The sequence below is a fragment of the Gopherus evgoodei genome, chromosome 5 (assembly GCF_007399415.2).
Source record: "Gopherus evgoodei ecotype Sinaloan lineage chromosome 5, rGopEvg1_v1.p, whole genome shotgun sequence".
NCBI classification, from domain to species: Eukaryota; Metazoa; Chordata; order Testudines; family Testudinidae; genus Gopherus; species Gopherus evgoodei.
The window spans coordinates 56569638-56583921 of record NC_044326.1 but is presented as its reverse complement, the minus strand read 5'-3'; the positions used below and the strand labels follow the sequence as shown (position 1 = coordinate 56583921).

General features: G+C 39.4%; 1 protein-coding gene across 1 annotated transcript in view; it reads right to left on the bottom strand.

Moving 5' to 3' along the window:
- The window catches only part of TUSC3 (tumor suppressor candidate 3), a 285011-nt gene extending 272866 nt beyond the window's left edge, over window positions 1-12145 (bottom strand). Inside the window, 1 exon segment of the mRNA XM_030565064.1 lies at window positions 12005-12145. Coding sequence (XP_030420924.1) covers window positions 12005-12121 — 117 coding nt within the window. The 5' untranslated portion in view covers window positions 12122-12145.
- Between the last annotated feature and the right edge of the window lie 2139 nt (window positions 12146-14284).

Below are 14284 nucleotides of genomic sequence, written 5' to 3'. Positions count from 1 at the left end.
TAGAATTCTGCTAAGCCTACAAAGGCGTTAACATTTTTAGAAATTTTAGAAGAGTGATCTAGCAATTATATAGTAACCCAATTACAGTCCCAAGAAAGATCACTCAATTTTAAGAGAACAATATATGTAAGGATCCACAAAATAATATATCCTAAAGGAAGAGACATGAAAAGGATTGTGAAGGCCACAAAATCAGGCCAAATTAACTGGCACACTTTTCCCCTACGAAGTTTTTAGAAGGGAAAATAGTAGATGAAATATCTCGACAGCAGTGAAAATTTTTGCTAAATTCGTTCAAAAAATCACTTTGCAAATACAATCAAGTTGGCTCGCATCAGAGCACTCATCTATTAAAACTTGCAGAGACAGTAGAAAAAAAACTTAAGTGCAGGGATTGGCACTAAAATCCAGTTTTATTGAACACCTTCATTAGTAATCTAGAAAAGGAAACAAACTGCACTGCTATTAATCAACTTAGGAGTTTGGCAGGTACCATTTGGGACAGAATTATTAAACAGCAACTTGGAGACTAGAAATAAAGGTGAAAAATTAAGCTCAACTTCCTGTTCCTGGGACGTTTGCTTCTCTGGCCCCCTCCCTATGCGAGCCTGACTTCCTGTATTTGTGAAGGAGAGATGAGGTCTCCTATAGTCTTTTACAGCAACATATCAAATAAACTAGTATGATTATGAACTGCATATAAAAAAGTGTATTGGGTGAGAAAACAAAGCAGCAATATTGCATTTCTATAGCACTAGTGAGATAACACAAAATATTACTGTGATCAGTATCTCTGTGCTACAAAGATGGTAATACATTGTATGAGAATTTGAAGAAAAAGACTAAGAAAACTAAAGTGATGGGCTAGGGAAATTGTGAGGTCAAGAACCATTTAAATAAAGGAAGCCGATTTCAAGATATTCCAAAATGGTGTTAAAGGGCAAGAAAAATAAAGTCCCACTAGTAAGTTCTAAAGGTTGGAGAACAGCCTCAGAGAATGATGGAAACCTCATTACTTCAGCAATCATAAAACAGACTACACAAGACACTAGAGAAAATAGTGTTCTGAACAAGTCTGTACTGGGAGGGAAGTTAGACTCCATCTCTACTTTATAAGATTCCTTAATGTGACCAAAGTAGAGCCACTTAGTATTCCAGCTCTTCCACACAATAATTAATGCAGCATGATAGAACTACTAATGTGTTAATGTATTTGTTTGGATATAGCAAACTTGCTATATGGTGGTAATAGCATGCAAAAATAGGACTTCATCCACTTCAAATCCTGCTTTCAGGACCACTGTACACAGGGTAAGTCCAAATGTAATTTAATACTTAACTTCACCATGGCATCTCATCACTGTAAAATTTCACCATGAAAAAACCAAAGATTAAATTCACTATATGTTACAGAAGGCAGAAAACCAATGAACTGTACATAAAGATAAAAAAGTCTAATCTCCTTATGCCTACCTAAATTATTTTAGATCTCAGTAAAGCGGTCCACAAGGCATACAGTTAAATTAGTTACCAAAATAAAATGTTACTTTACCCAATGAAATGCAACCTTCATACAAATAAATAGTTCCGTTCAAATGATATTATTCAGTCTGAAGCCTCTAAACAACAAGTCATCCAACAACTTTCACGTTTTCCCTATGGCTATGCAGTCTAATCCACCTATGTCATAAATAGATAAGTAAGAGTTAATAAAACAGAAGTCCTTCATATCTCTTTTGCCTGTAAAGGGTTAACAAGATCAGTGAGCCTGGCTGTCACCTGACCAGAGGACCATTCAGAGGACAGGATACTTTCAAATCTTGAGGGAGGGAAGTTTTTGTGCGTGCTGTTAGTGTTTGGTGGTTGTTCTTTCTGGGTTCTGAGAGTGACCAGACATGCAACCAGGTTTCTCTCCAATCTCCCTAATACAGGTTCTTATAGATTCAAAATAGTAAGTACTAGGTGATAAGGCGAGTTAGGCTTATGTTTGTTTTCTTTATTTGCAAATGTGTATTTGGCTGGAAGGAGTTCAAATGTGTACTTGTATACTTAGGCTGGGAGGGTATTCCCAGTGTCTATAGCTGAAAGACCCTGTACCTATTCCTTTTTAAATTTACAAAGATAATTTTTACTGTTTTTTCTTTCTTTAATTAAAAGCTTTTCTTGTTTAAGAACCGATTTTTTTTTTCCTGGTGTGAGACCCCAGGGGACGGGGTCTGGATTCAGGGAATTGGTGGGGAGAAAGGAGGGAAGGGGGAGAGAGAGGTTAATTTTCTCTCTGTGTTAGGATTACTTTCTCTCTCAGGGAGAGTCTGGGAGGGGGAGAGAGAAGGAGGGGGGAAGGTGAATCTTCTTCTCTGTTTAAGATTCAAGGAGTTGGAATCACAGTGATCTTCCAGGGTAACCCAGGGAGGGGAAACCTGGGAGAGGCAACGGTGAGGGAAAGGGTTTACTTTCCTTGTGTTAAGATCCAGAGGATCTGGGTCTTGGGGGTCGCTGGGCAAGGTTTTGGGGGGACCAGAGTGTACCAGGCACTGGAATTCCTGGTTGGTGGCAGCGCTACAGGTTCTAAGCTGGTAATTAAGCTTAGAGGAATTCATGCTGGTACCCCATCTTTTGGACGCTAAAGTTCAGAGTGGGGATTTATACCCTGACAACCTAAATAAGGTTTATCCATAGCATTTAGTACTAGAGCTGACACAATCCATATTTTTCATGAACGTATATAGCAAGTGCTGCAAAAATGGTTGTAGAACAGAGTGGTAGGAAAGATCAATTAAGTTGCTGATCTGTCCATGGCATGATGCTGCCAAATGGAAACATCTGGGACAGAAACAAAGTTTCAGCCATCTAATTACATGAGTGCTATCAGGCTGCTCTAAGCATTCTTTACTTCATATCCTGTACTCAACAAATAAGATGGTTTTACATTTTTCTGTAATGATTTATTTAGACAAGAACTGCCCAATTATATATGCCACACTTTTACAACATCTCCATTACAGAGGTTTAAATGGGGTTGTGCTGAGCCCATGAATAAAGGGAAAAAGGAATTATTCCAGCAGGCATGTTTGTTTGTTTTGATGGGCTAGAGAGCAACATTTAGAATTACATTCAAATAATTTTACTGTGCATTTTCAGATATAATTTATTTTGGTTAATCCCCCCGAAATTTCAAGACAGCAAACTTCAAGCTTTGAGTCTTGGGACATCAGTGCCCTGTCTTGTTGACCCAGACACACTAACCTGCTGCAAACACAGACCCAGCTCTGAACCATGTTCCCCAAAAGCTGCAGACTTAACTGAAAACAGCTTAAGAAGTGCTCCTGTCTCCAGCACCCAGATACCCAGCTCCCCTTTTGCCTTCAGAACTAGCAGGAATAGAATCCTCTTCCTTCCATGGTCCGAGGAACCTCATCCACTGCCCCCCAGGCACAGGAGGTTTTTTAATTCCTGAACGAGGAGTTGCTCATGAGAAGGATCCCTAAAGAGGGACAGTCACCTATAAATTGCAGGGTGTAGCCCAAAAAAACTGTATCAAGCACCCAGTGGTCTGAGGTGATACGAGACCAGGCCAACCGGAAAGGGCAGAGGCAGTTGAGGAAGGAGGTGGGTGGATACAGTACGTTGGCTGGTGCATTGTCTCGAGCGCACCCTCAAAATGACTGCTTCTGGCTTCCCTGCCTTCTCGGGGGGGTCAAGTTGGGAAGCCGAGCAGAAAGAGAATGGAGGAGTGTCAGATCTCCAAGAGCAAATCGAATTCATCCCAGCTGTTTAGAGAATTAAACTACAAATGGCTCAGCCACTATCTTTTTTTTTTTGTTAATAAAAAAAGCTTATGAAAGATAGAAAGGGTTCCAAAAGTTTTGAAGGCCAATGAAGTATCCATATCTATCAATGCAGGGAGATTCTGGCCGCTGTAAAGCTGTTTAATTTTCTTGTGTGCAGTTAGTTTCAATATCAGAGAAAAATTAGATTTCTTCATAAAAAGGTTAAATTTGCTAGCAACTTAGAAACATCAGGAACTATGTAATTACTAAGATGGATTTATGAAAAACAGCTGTTTAACATGCAAAGCCAAGGTTTTGTCAGAGGACAGGTTTTCCCGGGAAGGATAAAGGGAAGCAATGGTTGTGATTCCTAATTTTTTCCAACTCATAATTTAAATCACAAGTTTCACAATATGTTTGTTTTTCTTAAAGCCCCAGCTCCTGGATTTTTGCAATTAGAGAATCTTAGCTTCCATTTCTTTTTTAAAAAAAAGTCTAGCTCTCAAGAGAAAAATCTGGAGAAAAGGAAGAAAACATAACTCAAATGTAGTGTAAAGGCTCAAAGGCAAATAAAAGCCAAATCAAGCAATCAATAAATAGAATCTCATGATTTAACCCAATCTTGATTTTTTTAGGGACCCGACTCAAGACATTTGAGCATCTGGAATTCGTAGAACTGGATCCCTGCCCCCCACCTGCTGGGTTAACTAAGCTATATGAAATCAAAAAGTTTCATAGATGTTAAAGCTAGATTCAAATACTGGACAGAAAGCTGGGTGGAAGGGACTATAATACACTGAAAAGAGCATCATATTTCCAACAGCAACTTATATCCTATACTTAAATGGCAACTCTTTCCATAAAAATATGTAAACAGTTCTCCATATCCACCACACCCCTCCTTCCTATCTCACTTCTTCCATCTTATGCATAGCTCTCCACTGTTGGTAGTCTGTTTCCACAGTTGGTTGCTAGCAGAAGGGAAGGGACATATACTAAAACTACTACACTTGTATGAAGCATACGAGGGTATATACCATTTTCAGGCTACTTCTTGTTCTTTTTACCTCCTAGTACTTACTTTCATATAAGCCTATAGAGTGTTTGACTAAAGAGCTTGACAAACACAAGCAAAGTCCATTAAGTCACACCATGTACTCCACAAAACACTCTAATTATTTCTACAGTTGTAAAGAAACATAAAATCCAATGCCATAGCTTCCAATACTGTATAGCTACAGGAATCCAACACTACAACTTATGACACTGTAAACACCACGCATAGAACAAGAATGCAATACTTGATGACCCAAAGTTTTATAGAAAAGTCTTTTATTTCCAAGCTTGCAGTTATACTGATATACAGGAGAGAAAGCTTTAGATCGGGGTCAGCATCCTTTCAGAAGTGCTGTGCCGAGTCTTCATTTATTCTCTCTAATTTAAGGTTTTGCATGCCAGTAATACATTTTAACGTTTTCAGAAGGTCTCTTTCTATAAGTCTATAATATATAACTAAACTTTTGTTTTATGTAAAGTAAATAAGGTTTTAAAAATGTTTAAGAAGCTTCACTTTAAATTAAATTAAAATGCAGAGCCCCCCGGACAGTAGGCGAGGACCCAGGCAGTGTGGAGTGCCACTGAAAATCAGCTCGCGTGCCGCCTTCAGCACGTGTGCCATATGTTGCCTACCCCTGCTTTAGACCTTTCAAGATCAGTAATGTCCAACAGCAACAGAAAACTGGTAGGAACATTATGGTGAAAAAGGAAGAGCTCCACAAGCTTTTTTGAAGACAAAGCAATAACAACCTGAGCAATGACTGAATCTAAGCTAATGACTACACCTGGAGTGCAAGAGTGGTTCCCAGCTCGAGCAGGCATACTCAAGTTAGCATGCTAAAAATATTAGTGTAGCCTCAGTAGCAAATACAGCAGGATGCAGCAGCCTTGAATGTATGTCTGTAAGATCTGAGAAGTGCTTAATTTGTGCCAGGGCTGAGCCCCAGAACCTCTATACTTGGCAGTTCATAGTCCCAGCACCTTTGGGCTTGCTGCATCAGCTATGAAAGTAAAAAATATTGCATGAACCTCAGCACCTCTTTCATTACAAATTAAGCATTAGGTCTGGGTGAGTCTGTACTCAGGGCAGCGAGCCTCTGCCACTGCTCATGCTACTGCGGATACACTAACACAAGTATTTCTACTTGAGCTGGGAATCACACTCCTAGCTCCATGTGTAGATGTAGCCTTAGTGTACTAATTGATGCAAAAAGAAAATATTACATGATGGTATTCCAAAGTTAAGCAGTGATTCTTACATGAAAAGTTAAGGGTCTGTTAGGTACTACTTTTCAAATGGAGAGTCTGAATCTGATCATCAGTAATACTACTTCACACTGAGTAGTAGTATTACAGTACTGCTGAGAGCCCTTAGTATACATTATGGCATTATTGTGGTGGGCACTATATGACCACATTAAGAGACAATCCCAGCCCTGAAAAGTCTATACTCTAAACCAGTGGTCTACTTGACCCCCTGTTTGAGAACCCTTGGGCTAAACATTTGTCTAACTTTGTCCATTTCAAGCAAAAGATTTTTGAGAGAAAGATTGAAAGAAAAAAAAAAAAGCATTTTGATAAGCTTAAAATGGAATGTCTTGACTTTGGAAACATAACATTTCAATTATCTCTGTCAAATGTCAGTAAATATTATATTTTATATATTATAAAATAAAATCAGATTAAAACATTTAGATTGACCAGAAGTGACTCTCAAACAAAAAACAAACTCATTTCAGTTCTTGCTTTTGTTCTATTTCAGAACAGAAAGAAAAAAATCAGATTCACAACATTACCCTTGAAATGAAAAATTCAGTTTCCACTCAGCTCTAATATATCTATTTTCATTAAAGTACATGACAGCAAAAGTAGCGTACAGTAAGCAATTCTCAACTATAACAACCGTTATGGTAATACGAACCCTAATGCTAACCTATCTTGTTCACGGTATCTAGCAGCAAGAAGAGTTGAGCAGCATTGACAAAACCCAGAGATTGTGTCATGAGCTGTATAATAGCACTCTATAGCTGCAAAGAGAAGTAGGCTCCAAATATGAACACCCAGTCCTGAAATAACAATATAAACAACCAAAGATAAACATACAATTAGAGAACGCAGCTCACGTACCACTTTTAATCAGACGTTTCTTGGCTGCAACAGAGAGATGTTGAAGTAAATTATTGCATTCCCATAGCAGTTCTGCAAATAACTCCAGTATTAGATTTAAATGATTGCGATAAGGACCAATCCCCCTACTTCTAGCACAAGAGAATATGCAGTGAATAGAAAAGCATGTTCCCCAACAGAATATTGAAGTAAAAGCCTCCCTATGGAGGCTGATGCGTTACTACCCCTTGGGCAGGTGTAGCATGCATGAAGCACAATATGGCTCTCAGACACTAAATGTATGCTTACTGAGTAACGGTGACTGAAGAAAAGGACAACATGGTCAAAAAGCAAGACATTTTGTCCCTCAAGATTTAGCAATTTATAAGACTTTATACTATTTGTGTTTAGACTAATAAATGTTGGGATTATATGCATACAGACTGATATACGAAAACCGAGGTCTCACACATTTTAGACCGTTGTCTTGCATTAAAATTTTTCAGCAACCCTGAAATCAGCATATTACTACCACCATTTAGCCAACATCTGTTCAAAAGTAAAATAACAAACACGAGAAAATATCTTTGAGTTTTCATTCAGTATATAAAAAAATCCAGCTAATACATTTAAAATGAATGTGAGTGAAATCCTGAGCCCAATGAAGTCAATGGCAAAATCCCCATTCACTTCAAAAGAGCAGGTTTTCCACCTTGTATGATTTATTACAGATACATTTTTCTATGTATCTAGGCATAACAACCAAAAATAAGTATACAATACCATGTGAGTCACATTATCTATGTCTACTATACAAGTTCCTTCAAAAAGAATAGGCAAAAGTAAATTGTACCTGAAATAAAATTGTATTGTAGCAACATCCATTACTTCCTGAACTATGAGTCTGTATATAATTTTTCACTGGAAGACTCCCATTATGAACCAACCAAGTTAAAATATACATCAAGCATTAAAACACTTAGTTTGTGGAGACTAAGGTTTGCTTGCTGGGATAAAGTATTTTATTACTGACCAAGATACAGATTGTAGGAATAGTGACTTTAAAAAAAATCATTTTATTTATGGGCCTCATTCTCCACAGCATTATATCTTGTGCAGTCACTTGCTCAAGTGCAAAGTGAAAGGAAAGTAGAGCTCAAAATACCTATCATTCATATTTAATAATATTTACACCCACTTTACTCTCACTTTGCACAGAGCAGACAACTGCACATAGTGGAAGCTGGTAGAAAATGAGACATTCATCTTTAATCTTAAGCGATAGGGAAGATTGCTAGGCGTTCAGAGATTCTTCCCTCCCAAATATAGCCTTCTTCCCACCATAACTGTGTCTATTTTCCATGCAGTATCAGCTAATGAATCTCAAGACAGATGGGAATCATCCTAAGCATTTTCTGTTAATGATGTCAAATTCAACAAGCTTACAGGCCATCACACAGAATTCAAATGCATTTTACTCAAAGTTCAGGTCATTACAGACTAAATTTGCTAGCTTTTCACACCATAATTTATTGTAAACTATTGAAGTGCAGGAAATATGAGCAATGAATACAATCATAAATGCTTTTCCAGAGATGCCCCACGTTTTTTAACCAGCATCACTATTTAATATGATTTGATTTTCAAGACAGCTATTTTAATGACTACTGTAAAGCAAAGCAAACCAAACCAAATATGGCCGTAATTATATTTACGGTATTCAGATGATTCTTTAATCCAAGACCAGCAAATCAGGCTAATAATTTACATTTGGAGGAAGTGTGGTTTGAGGTAAAAGGTACCGTATAACATGTGGGAATCAAGCCCCAAAAAGAAGTTTCTCCCAACTAAATTAATTCTCATATGTGAGCCAGCATAGGAAGTTTCTATCTTGTTCTCCACTCTAGTCACTTTCCAGGAAGTTCTCCCTTTATCCCTTATTACTTATTGGATTTTGTGCATGTGTATAGAGGAAGGCCTGCACCTTTCTATTTGTCTCCTCAGTTACAGATAGTCATGATGTACATAATACAGAACAGCATACAGATTATTAGTAAAGAGCTCAATGCAGCAAAGGAATAAGACTGTACCTATAGAAATATGCAACCACTGCAAAAACATACCATTTATAAAACTCAGCAATAAGGGTTATATTGGCTGGCAAGTTATCTGTTAACACACATTCTCTCCCCCATTGCTAGAATTTAAGAATTCAAATATTCAACTTTAAAACATTTGCATGCCGGCTTAAAAATGTATATAATTTATGCAGGAAAAGATTAAATTGGTGGATTCTGACGTACTAAAATAGCAAAAATATTTTATGATTCCTTTCACAATAACTTTAGACAATGATTCTTTGCCAATAAGCTATTAACATCATCATCTTAGTCTTCTCTATTTTCCTCCACTCACTCTTTCCCTCAATAGCTACCCACTCTTCAGTAGATCATATGATTCACACATATAACCCTACCTTCCTCTTCTTACCTCCTGCATTGCCATTCCTCTTCCTACCAGTCTCCAATCATGACTGATCCTTTGCATCTACTTCCTGTGTGAACTCTAACCCCCATGAAATCTATTTCCATACTCTTCATGTAAATTGTCTTCCCTGCCGATACTTCTAATTCTTTTACTTCATGGAGCCCTTTTCTTAACATCCCACAAGCCCCTCGCCAACCAAGGTTTTACTGATTTTGCAAGTTAAAAACAAGTAATGCTACCCAGGGTAAATTGCTTCCTTTTACTCCTCCACCCACTCCCCCTTCAGCTGAAGACCTGCGAAGTGCCTAAATCTGTCTCATGTTCTCTTCCACTAGTTCCTAACCACTCAGCTTGACCTTCCTCACGCTTATCCCACCTCTCCCCCTAAAAAAAACAAAAGATTTCTTCTGATCCCATTTCTCCCCTTCTGTGTTTTCAACCTCCTTGAGTACATATTTTATTTTTATTACTTCAGTTTCCTCTCTACCAGTATCTACCCCACTGAAATGGCTCTCAGTCACCAATAACTTTTTCCTGACCAAATCGCAAAGTTTATTTTCTCCATTATCCTCCTCCTTGATCACTCCGTCCTCATGGAGGCAGTGTCCTCTTCATATATTTCCCCTTAAGGACACTCCTTCAGCATATCATTTGTTAACTCCTTTCTTTACAGGCTCCATTTTTAGCACATACATGCTCTAACTGCACTGTATCTGGACAAATAACTACATGGTTTCAATTCATGTGATTTGGTGATGGATGAGGGTGTTAAACTCTCAGTATATGTTTACGGTGAATGCAGAACACAAAGTTAACACACAATTAACAAAAAGATGTCTTATAAATTTATATTAAAAACAAAAACATCTATATGGTTATGCTAGATTCTGGAAGTATGTACATTGTAGGGACAAATTCACCTCCAGTATAGGAGAAATTTGGAAGAAGAAGGAAGAAGTAGCAATTACAACAGTAGACAGATCTTGTAAAGAGGGAAAGCACCATTGGCTAGAAGCAAGAAGGCTGAGTAGAAGCTTTTGAGAGGAAAAGGGCAATAGCAAGTTGTACTGTAGTACAAAATGGCTAACCAAGAAAGATTATCCATTTGGATCCTGTTACTTGCCATCTCTGTGGCAAAATGGAGATGCACACATATGTTACCAAAAGCGTTTCTCAAAGGCCACTTTGCTTTGAATTACCATTGTTTTCTTATGAGGAAAACCCATTAAAAAAAAAAGTATGTTTTCATCCATCTTGCATGCAGTGTGGCAGCTGTGCTACAAGTGTCAAAGCATTAGTTGCAATGTTAGTATTTTACCGAGACACAGAAACAAACAAGTCCTAAAAACATATTTACTGTTTGAAAAAGACAAGCAAATATTTAAATCCAGAAAACATGGCTAATTGTAGCATCAGAAAGTTGAACCTACTCTATATTATTTGTTTCCTTTTCTCATGCTGGAAAGACCACCATTTTCCAAAAAAAAAAAAAAAAAGTGCTTAGAATTAAGCTGCTAAATCACTATTTAGATGTCTAAGTATTTTTCAGATTTCAGTTACTTCTGAGGAACTGTTGGGTGCCCAGCACTTCGGAAAGCGTTTAAAAAACAAAATACTAAAACCAAAATCAATTAATCTCCTACCTCTCCCCCTCCCCCAAGTCTTTTATATGTTTAGAAGTATTTCTTTGATCTTTAGAACTGACATTCAATGTACACACAAGCACACTGATTATTTCTGTGTTTGTTGCATTTACTTTCAGTTGAACAACAAACATATCCCATTCAATTTCATTATTCATACAACCAGGTCTAGTCAATTTCACAGTAGGGTCTCATGCAATAGCCCAAACAAACAGTGTAAAGCCAGCCCTCTTCCCCTGTTTTTAAAAGTGATTTAACTGGGAAAAAGGCATATAGTACTATGCCTATAGACTTTATATTATTTATTCAAAAACTACAGAACTACAGAACTTCTTTTGAGGCAAACACAGGATGAAGCGGTATAACAAGATAAAACTTCAACATTGTGAACATAAACACAATTAAGTCTTTCTAAAGAGGCCTGTTTTGCCAGTATATTAACAGACAAGTTTAAGGTGGCATTGCCATAGCTAGAACGAGTGCTGTGGATCAGCAATGTGCATGTTCCTACAGAGTGGGGAGAGGAAGCCCCCCCAGGCGATGGGTAGCGGGCTGGGGAGCAATCCACGCCATAGTGGCAGCGCCTCGAGCAATGTGGGAAGGAGTGGGGGTCTCACCCACGCAAGCGTTTCCGGGCTGCGGACCCAGGCGGCGATAGGGCACGAATAGCAGCGTGCACAGACCCCGGCGATGTGGGGGGAAGGTGGCGGGGAAGAGAGAGCCCCCAGAGCCCGAGGGAGGGAACAGCCCATCCCGCAATGCGAGTCCGGGAGGGGAGAGCGCGGCTGAGTCACGTGAACAACCCTTCCCGTCCCCCCATTCCCCGGCTGGGCCGCGCCTGGGCATGGGGCTCATAGGGCCGGGAGCTGGGAGCCTGTGGGGCTGCCCCAGCCTGCTCCCCACTCGGGCCGGGGCTCGCCGGAGAGGAGCGAACGGTTCTACCTCCTTCTTCTTCTGTCCGCCCCCGAGCTGCACGCAGAGCAACAGCAGCACCAGCAGGCAGCAATTCCCGGCCGGCAGGTGCAGCAGCCACCGCGATGCCCTGGTACCCAGCGCCATGTTCCCTCCCCCCACAGCCCAGCCTCCTCGGGGCGCACCTGCAGCACCGTTATCCACCTCCTCCTCGCTGATTGGAAGCAGACCCCGGCCAATCACAAGCGGTCTGCCGCACAAAGGCGATTGGGAAATGTAGTTCTTTCTCCCCCTGCCCGTCTCCTTCTTGGAGCACGACTCTGGCGCTCACGAGGGTGTCACGTAAACTCTCCGAGGCCACTCCCGAAGGTTACACTGAATAGGGCCTGATCCTGCCCAATGCTGAGCACCCTCAAGCCCCATTCATTGTGCAAACACAGTTCCAGCCAGAGGCAAGCAGAGGATGACGCTTAAGATAGGGGTGCTGAGCACCATAGAACCAAACTGTAAAATCTATATCTAATGGAAATCACTTCAAGCCAGGGGGTGGAGCAGCACCTCCAACAGCCCTAGTTCCAGCACCTATGTCTTAATATATGATTAATTTCACACCTGTCAAAGGTCAAGCATCGCACTCGACACTCAGGCAACCTCCTGACCAAGCCAAGAGAGTAAAAACCAACCTGGTTACTACTTTAATATGTTCATCTAACAACTGGTCTAAAGTCATCCATGAGTTGCAAACTCTGGTGATTAAATGGCTGATGCACTCCCAGAGTGAAAAGAACTAATATTGTTTCTGTCATCTCCTCCAACTTATTCTCCCAGGTCATTCTCATCACCTCAGTCTTGTCTAGTTTGACCTACAATCAACTATCTTTCATCCGTAGATGGTCTATTGACATTGTCTGAGGCAATGAATGACTTTGTTGTACTAATTAGACAAGACAAATACACAATTTGGTGTAATCAGCATATTGAAAATGCCATACTACTCTAACTCCCCTTTTTAATCTTCCTGATGGCCCCATGTACACATTGAACAGCCAGGGTGACAAAATGTCACCCTGGGTCACTCCACACTTGTGAGTCCTTCAAGAAGAGGTGTAATTGCCCATGACTATCCACTGAGATCTCTCAGAGAAAAGAACAAAGCCACTGCCAGGGAGTCTCATCCATTCTCACCAAGCTTCAGAGGCAAATTAGCAACACCCCATGATCAACAGTATTGAAGACAATTAGTGAAGATAATTAGATCTTATAATATCAGAATGGAAGAGATAATTGACCAATGTAACATGCTGTTTTTGAGCCAAAGTCAGGTCTTCACCCAACTTGACAAGGGTCAAGAAGATCAAAAGTATCTAGATACTGTGAAAGCATCTCACTACAACTTTCCCCACAATCTTACTAAAAATAAGATAAGTTACTAGATGAGAGTTGGCCATAAGGTGTATGTCCAGGACAGCTTCTGTGAGAGAATTTACAATTTCTACAAGGAAAGGACTTAGTACTATTAACAATGGATCCAGTATTTAGGACTGCTTGTTAGTGTAATTTACATTCTTTTTACTTCTTCAACCACATCATTTCTGGACAAATTAAGTAAAACCAAGTTTAACACAAATCTCCCTAAGGGGCAGTTCCTTACAACTCAACATTTTGCTAACTATCTTCACTTTTTCTTTTTTAAAAACAATTTTTTCAGGTAGTTTTAAGTCTGGGTGCCAGTGTTGCATCAGAGCCCATTTCAATGAACTGCACCTATATTTTCATGAAATGTTGTATAAAATGTTACTAAATGGGATTGAGGAACCAAATAATTTATATCTACACCATTATTTAATACATTAAACACTGTTTTCTGCTTAAATAATATTTTTGCATTGTTCAGAAATTAACATTTTACTGTCATGCTAAATATGCTGTATGTTATTTTAGACAGACAGCATTAAACATAATAAACATCTGTAATCCATGTATCTGGGATAACTAGGAAAGTACCTGGTATAACCAAGAATTATCTTTTTTTTATTAGCTATGCGGTTCTCTATATTTGAGAGAGATTCTAACTGAGGCTCTCTGATTTGTCTGATTCTGCAGAGATATTGATCAGATAGGAGTGCCTCTCCTCAAGCAGATGCCAGGATTTTTTAGTCTTGTGGACAACTTTCACTCTGTTATAAACAGAACTATGAAAAAGAGAGACAAGGACACGAGCAGTGAAGAGAAGGGATTACTTCAAACAACTAGTGTGAGTTTTGTGAAATAGGAAGTGTTCAAGAGTGTCAGGGGAGCATCCAGCTGTGC